Below are 7,500 nucleotides of genomic sequence, written 5' to 3' on the forward strand. Positions count from 1 at the left end.
ACACACACACACACACACACACACACACACACACACACACACACACACACACACACACACACACACACACACACACACACACACACACACACACACACACACACACACACACACACACACACACACACACACACACACACACACACACACACGCTGTATTGATGGGTAGTTAGTTAGCTTTGGACATTTTGGTATATTTGGAAACATACAAATACATATTTTTCTGTGTGGAAGAAGCCAAGCGTGGGCACTACCGCTCAATGTCAGACTCACATACACACACTGATAGGAGATGTTATTAGATGGAGTCTGGTGATACAACAGATTTCTCAGCCAACGTTGACTGAGACAAGGTCCATCCACAGTGAATATGCACTAATGACAGCGGGCTGCGGTCTTGATATTCTCTGTCTACTGCTCTGTCATATCAGAACACAATCTCTTTGTTCAGTGCTGCCAGCACTGGACACCTCCTTTGACCTCTGTCACAGATACCCACCGCAGTGGGTACAGATACAGACACAGTCTAGCGCAAAACACATCATAGTGCCATAGAGTTAGTTTACTCCTTGTTCAAACAAATAAAAACGACCGAAAATAACTTAGAAGCACAATTCACTTCAGAAATGTCAAGTCATTATCAATCATTTCTTTCTAGAGTAGAGATAAGAAATGTTTTTTTTTTTACATCAAAAGACAGTGAACTTACTTTCAGCATTAATAGTTTTAAAGAGAACTTCACTGACACTGCTGTGTCATCTCCAGAGTCTCTGAACTCTGCAGACATGCAGGGACAACCAAGGGTCATGTAATCACAAAAAAGTCCCTCAAAGCCAAAATCCAGCACACAAGGACCAGGGCCACATGACTAGCTTATGTATTGGCCGAGAATTTTATACTTCCCGTGGAGGTAAAGCCCAGCTAATAGCTTACTGCTGCCACGGCTCATATGAAGGATTTGTGTGGGACCAGGGGGTTTTAAAGACACACACCTGAGAGTCACAAGTGGCCGCACCCCGCCCCTTTAACAGCGTTCCGTTCCATAAAAGACAGCATGCCTGCTGTTTTACAACCAGTGAGGACCTGATTGAAAACAGGCATCGGTCAGACACACACCTGCTCGAAAGGCACCGCAGGCAATCCTGGAGAGTGCGGTAAGGTAACGTAACCGCACACCAGATTTTCTGTGATGTTTTATATACTCAAGTCAACAGTTTCTCTGTAGAAGAATCCACCACAGGTCAACGCGAGGACACACAAGCTGCTCTCTTCTCTGTTCTTTAATGCCTTATTCAAAAGAATTGCATGTCTGCAAGACCTTGTGCGTTGCATCCCTTACCTTGAATACAAACATCTCTCCTCGGAGCATGGTGACCGAGTCGAAGTTCCCCTCGCAGATGTTGGGGCCGTAGTGGTCCGGTCTGTCAGTGGTCCTGGGCCTGTCGGGGTGGCGGGGGGGCGTCTGCGGGGGCCGAGGGTCCGGGCGACGGGGGGTCACTGTGGGCAGGGCCTGAGTAGGGCTGCTGTCTAGTAGACCTGTTGTTACAAGCAGGGCTGGTCAGACATCTATGGCAATGCAAGGCACAGCAAGTTTATCTTTATAGCACATTTCAAGAACAAGGCAATTCCATGTGCTTTACACAAAACAGCATGACATTATCTATGTCAACACTCAACAGGCAGTAGTACAGTGGCTGCATTAAACATTTAATTAAAAAAAAAACTTTTTTGAAAAATGATGAAAAAGACTAATATCAAGACACTGTTTCACCTCTAGTATAGAGCTTCTGTGCAAGTCGTGTGTGTGTGTGTGTGTGTGTGTGTGTGTGTGTGTGTGTGTGTGTGTGTGTGTGTGTGTGTGTGTGTGTGTGTGTGTGTGTGTGTGTGTGTGTGTGTGTGTGTGTGTGTGTGTGTGTGTGTGTGTGTGTGTGTGTTGAGAGAGAGAGAGAGAGAGAGAGAGAGAGAGAGAGAGAGAGAGAGAGAGAGAGCATGTTTGTAAACAGTGTCCTCAAAGGCCTCTCCCAAACCCACCGTAGATCTGTTGAATCCCCCGACGGTCATCTTCTGGCAGTTGGAAGTCATCCGTCTCCATCCACTGGTAGAACGGAGCCATGATGGCCAGTGGGTTGTTGGAATGTTCCAGACCCAAGGCGTGGCCCAGCTCGTGGACCGCTACCAGGAACAGATCATTACCTGGATGGATGGATGAATAGAGGGAGAAGGGAGAGACAAAAAATGTGGGTGGAGGGAGTTGGAGAAGAGAAGAACATAAGAGAGAATATTGCAATGTTCTGCACTCAAAGTACCACAAACCAGGAAGAATACAATACAGTTCAACACAACACCACATAGCTCAGCATAATCAGAGAAAAGGGAGAAAAAAAAGTAAACACAAACAAAAATACACATCCACAGTACTTAAATTATGGTACTAGTACCATAATTTCCGCTATTGCAATATCACCATGGCCAGACTCCAGCATCCCATATGCCCTATATAAAGGCTTTAGACTGGATTTCCACATTTTGCTTAAATCAACTGTCTTGGAGTGCACTAGACAAGTAGTGAGACCATATGGTATTTGCTTCATTATTATCCTATGCCAGCTTGAGATTGTGGGAGCCTAACAGGAGATCCACTGAAGTAATGTGGTTTTCCTTGCACAGAATGTCAAAACATTAAACAGTTTTCTGCGATGATCATTAATAATGTGCATACTGGGGAGGACTAGGAGAAGTGATACTGGATCCAGTTCAAGTTCAGTTCCTAACATGTTCTTCATCTCATGCAGGACAGCTTCCCAATATTCTTGCGATATGGGACAGTACCAAAGGCAGTGTGTATGGCTGCCAGAATTTATTTTACATTTAGGGCACAATGGAGAGGTAGCAGGTTTAAATTTGGAGAGACGATCAGGTGATAAATGCACTTTGTGTAGTATTTTGAGATGCAATGCCCTGGTTCGATTACAGATAGTTTTTTTTCTTGTTCCAGATATCTTCCCACATATCTACTATAATCTCTATACCCAGTTCCCTCTCCCAGCTCCCAGTGCTCCCAGTGTGTGTGTGTGTGTGTGTGTGTGTGTGTGTGTGTGTGTGTGTGTGTGTGTGTGTGTGTGTGTGTGTGTGTGTGTGCGTGCGTGCGTGTGTGTGTGTGTGTGTGCGTGTGCGTGTGCGTGTGCGTGTGTGTATACACATATGTTTGTCTTATCAAAAACACAGTTTAAAACTGCATATGCTACAGTCAGCAGAAACATGGTCCCAGTCCTTGGAATTAATGTCCAAGAATGTGCCAGTGAAGGCCCTTTTCCTATCTCCACGTATCTGAGAAATGCATCATAGACAGACACGCTAATCATTTACCGATACTAATCGTGGCTTTTTGCGCATACATTTCTATCCAATCAAAGGCTGCTGTTGTCTGTTGCCACAGCGACAATTATGCATTAACATGGCGACAAGGCATGGCATGCAGCTGTGACACACTGACCGCCATGTCAACTCCCTCTCTCACAAAAGACTTCCTGCGGACGGCAATATGAAAAAAGCCAAAAACAGCAGTAAAAAAGGAAAATTCCTTTAGATTTCGCTGAACCATTCCTATGGGTCATCTCTGTAGCAGGGCCAGCAGACTGCTGGGTACTTCCCCTCGGTCAGTGCTTCTTTTGTTTCCTGGCCCTGCTCTAATTGACCTTTGACCTGCTGGACATTCTGTCTGAACCGTGGGCTGATGCTGATTGGTCGAATGGACATGTGTCTGTGACATCATTCCACCATGGCTTAGAACTAGGTGATGTCATCCCTTGCCTTCCACATGAGAGAAGGAGAGATGCTCCGGATGCTTGTCATTTTACATTCTTACCCCATGTCTCTATCTCTATCTGTCTCTGTCTCTGTCTCTGTCTCTGTCTATGTCTCTCTCTCTCTCTCACACACACGCGCGCGCGTGCACACACACACACACACACACACACACACACTTTATCTCCCTCTCAGCCCTCCAGGTTAATTTTAGAGTCACATGAATATCCTCATGGTTTGCTAAGCCACAGCTAACAGTGAGAGAGAGAGAGAGAGAGAGAGAGAGAGAGAGAGAGAGAGAGAGAGAGAGAGAGAGAGAGAGAGAGAGAGAGAGAGAGAGAGAAATAGAGAGAGAGAAATAGAGAGAGAGGTGAAAAGAGTGAGTGTGCGTAAGATAGAGAAAGAAGGCTTTGTGAGGTAACTGTGACAACCATTTGACTTGGCAGAAAAAAAGGTGAGGAAAACTTCAAACATCTTAGAGAAGCTGGGAGAACAGCCAACATATCCGATGCCCTTTCCTTGTCTTTATCTGTCTCTCTCACACTCTATTTAATGAAAATACCACAATGCTCACTGCAGGTTGCCTGGACACTCACTCCCTGCTGCCATCCACAATCTATTCTCTCGCTTTGTCAGATCATTTAGCCCGACTCATAGCTGATTCATTAGCAATGAAGGGGAATCCTGCTCAAGGAAATGCACACTAAAGCATAATTTGTACGACGGTGTCACTTGTTGACAAGAGACGATCTACAAGCCTGGAGTACAAATCAGGCTTCAAGCATTATGAACGCCAATAACAGCCAAAAGCAGCTCATCGAGATTGGCCAGGCTTTTTCCAGTGATTAGCTCTGTCCTATGAAGGGTGGTGACCTTCTGCTGCAATTGGCCTACAATGCATCAGCTGTTTAGAGGCGCATTCATGACAATGTGTCATACAGTTGGCGTAGAGGTGGTTTTGTCAGGCAGACGGGATATCTGTTTCATAGAGGTTGTTCAAGAACATTGTGCGTCAACTGGTTTAAAAGATAAAGTTATTCACTGACAATGGCAATGAGTCAGCAGAAAGTACAAAAACACTCGACAAATGCTTATTATACATTCTCTCTACTAAGAAATATACATTTTGCCCCATTTTCAAGTGAAGATATTTTAATGTGCACGGAGGTTTGCGCTGGCCACAGCGGGACGTGTCGTGTGGTCAATGCATTTCAATGAGAATGGCCGCAGACAAACGTTTGTGAGTGGAGTGGAACGTCTGTGTGCGGCCAGTGAGAACGGCTGCATTCATTAACATGGAGCGGAAGAAAATCAGCGTATGCTTACGCGCCTGGTGGGTTCCTATCGTTAGCAGAAAAAAAAGAACAGTGCACTGTAACAATGGGTCTAGTCTACTGATCTCCCTGAGTGGGACACACTCCCACTTACTGTGGAATTCCACTGTCCCTGTGATCTGTCTTGCAACACCTCCCACACACTGGAGAGCACACAGACACACACACACACACACACACACACACACACACACACACACACACACACACACACACACACACACACACACACACATATGTACCTATTCCGACACACAAACACACGCACGCACGCACGCACGCACGCACGCACGCACGCACGCACGCACGCACGCACGCACACACACACACACTCACGCTATACAGAAAATGAAGCAGAGTTGCACATGTGTACCTAATCCCATACACACACACGCACGCACGCACGCACGCACGCACGCACGCACGCACGCACGCACGCACGCACACACACACACACACACACACACACACACACACACACACACACACACACACACACACACACACACACACACACATCCCCATTTCTGTCCCTTATTCTTGTCAATGGTTGTTCAACCATTAACCATGTTGCCCAGGGGGTATTTGGTGACAATGGGCTTTCCTGCCCTGTCATCTACTGACTCACTGAGCGTGTATGTGTATGTGTGTGCGCACAGGTGTATACAGTGTGTGTGTGTGTGTGTGTGTGTGTGTGTGTGTGTGTGTGTGTGTGTGTGTGTGTGTGTGTGTGTGTGTGTTTGTGAGTGTGCGTGTGCTTTCTTTCATGCACAAGGATATGTTCATGTAATGCTCAGGGCTACTTAGAGGGGGTACATTTTAGAGCCACTTGGAGGCACCGTTTTGGGGCGAGGGCCATGTGATGTCAATGTGCACAGACTTTGAAGTTTAATGGAGGTAAGCTGAGGAGAGGAGCCTGACAAATGAGAGATGATGTAGCTGACTGGGCTGCGCCAACTTCAGTTAGCCTTGCGGAGGAAATTGGAAAAGACTGTTTAAAATGAATGCATGTTTGGGGTTGGAGGGCAGTAGAGACAGCTGTTTGCAATGAATTATAACGACCCAGCAGAGCATTAGGTTTTGCACTGCTCTGTAGCGCGACAGTTGAACTAAAAACTTTATTCAGCACAGCTAAGCGCAACAAAGCGCAAGCACTCAAATCATGTCAACTCTCCGAAGTCTTTTCAGTTGAAGGAGCTTGTTAATTATCATGCCAAGTCATATCTATGGTACAAAACTCACTGCCTGTGTGGGGGACGCCACCTTCTCCTACCTTGCAGGTTCTGGTTGCCGATGGTCCATGGCTCGTCCGAGTCGAAGTGCGTGTCACCTCCCATCCCAGGCCCAGGGAAGTAGGCATGAGCCAGGAACCCTCCTTCTCCATCAAACGGAGAACTGTCCCCGTGGAAACCCGAGGCAAAGAAGATCATGATGTCAGGCTCCTTGCGGCGGCCGTATTTGATCTCCTGGAAGGGGATTTCATCAAAGGTCAAAGGGGTGACCTTCTGCCAGACTTTGAAGGCCCTCCGGATGGCCTCATATGAGTTATACTCTCCAATCTTAGGTGTGTAGTTCTGGATACTAGAGGCAGGGAAAGTGGGGAAGAGAGATAGAATTAGAGAAGCAAAGCTGTCCAACTGGAGTATTATTATTCCCTAACCACAGTAACCCCACAGGAACACAAAAAGCTAACAAACACATATTATCAGTATCAAGTCTTGGTCAAGATTACGTAAATCCAAAAAGAATTGTCTAGTTTTTTGTTAGATTATACCCATTTCCCATGGTGGCATATGGATTATTGACAACACTATCAATACAAATACCTAATTCGAATTTCACATCTTGTTGAGAGTACAAAGTCATTTTCACACATATCGATGCAGCCACCTATATACTTAGAGAAACTTTTTTACCTGTAAGTGAGGTGACCCTTGTTCCACTTGTGTCCGGTCAGGGCATAGCGTTTCCGCCGCACATTGGTTTTAATCTGACCTCCGAACTTGTCAGGAACGCCACAGCGGGGTCGCCTCATGGCTCTGTGCGAAGGGGAGAGGGGAGGGTGAAGGCAAGGATATATGAGGATAGTGCAGAAAATATACATATTACAGTAGAACTGCAAAACAGTTTGATTTAGCTCAGTAAGTCAGCATTTCTTAAAACGTGGTTTGGGACCTAAATGGGAACGTAGGCAAATTTTAAACCCTGGGAACAAAAACATCCGTTTTGGGTGAGTCCGCAAATGACTAGCTGGAATATATTTGATGAGTCCCAGAGCAAGAGTGAATCGACTCAATGTGTCTTGCTCTAACAAAGGTTTCAAGAATCCTTCACAAAAGCGAGGAGCTAGCGTACTTGACAG

The 7,500-nt window shown here is 46.0% G+C and overlaps 1 protein-coding gene across 1 annotated transcript in view; it reads right to left on the bottom strand.

The window, feature by feature from the left end:
* Nucleotides 1-7,500, bottom strand: part of mmp15b (matrix metallopeptidase 15b) — a 30,141-nt gene that overhangs the window by 10,508 nt on the left and 12,133 nt on the right. Inside the window, exons 2-6 of the mRNA XM_084052527.1 lie at nt 7,494-7,500; nt 7,055-7,177; nt 6,412-6,719; nt 2,032-2,193; nt 1,340-1,536 (exon numbers count right to left, since the gene is read on the bottom strand). The exon at nt 7,494-7,500 is cut by the window's right edge and continues 142 nt beyond it. Coding sequence (XP_083908653.1) covers nt 1,340-1,536; nt 2,032-2,193; nt 6,412-6,719; nt 7,055-7,177; nt 7,494-7,500 — 797 coding nt within the window. The remainder of the gene's footprint in view (nt 1-1,339; nt 1,537-2,031; nt 2,194-6,411; nt 6,720-7,054; nt 7,178-7,493) is intronic.

This window comes from Gymnoscopelus microlampas, assembly GCF_963454915.1.
Source record: "Gymnoscopelus microlampas genome assembly, chromosome: 1".
NCBI classification, from domain to species: domain Eukaryota; kingdom Metazoa; phylum Chordata; class Actinopteri; order Myctophiformes; family Myctophidae; genus Gymnoscopelus; species Gymnoscopelus microlampas.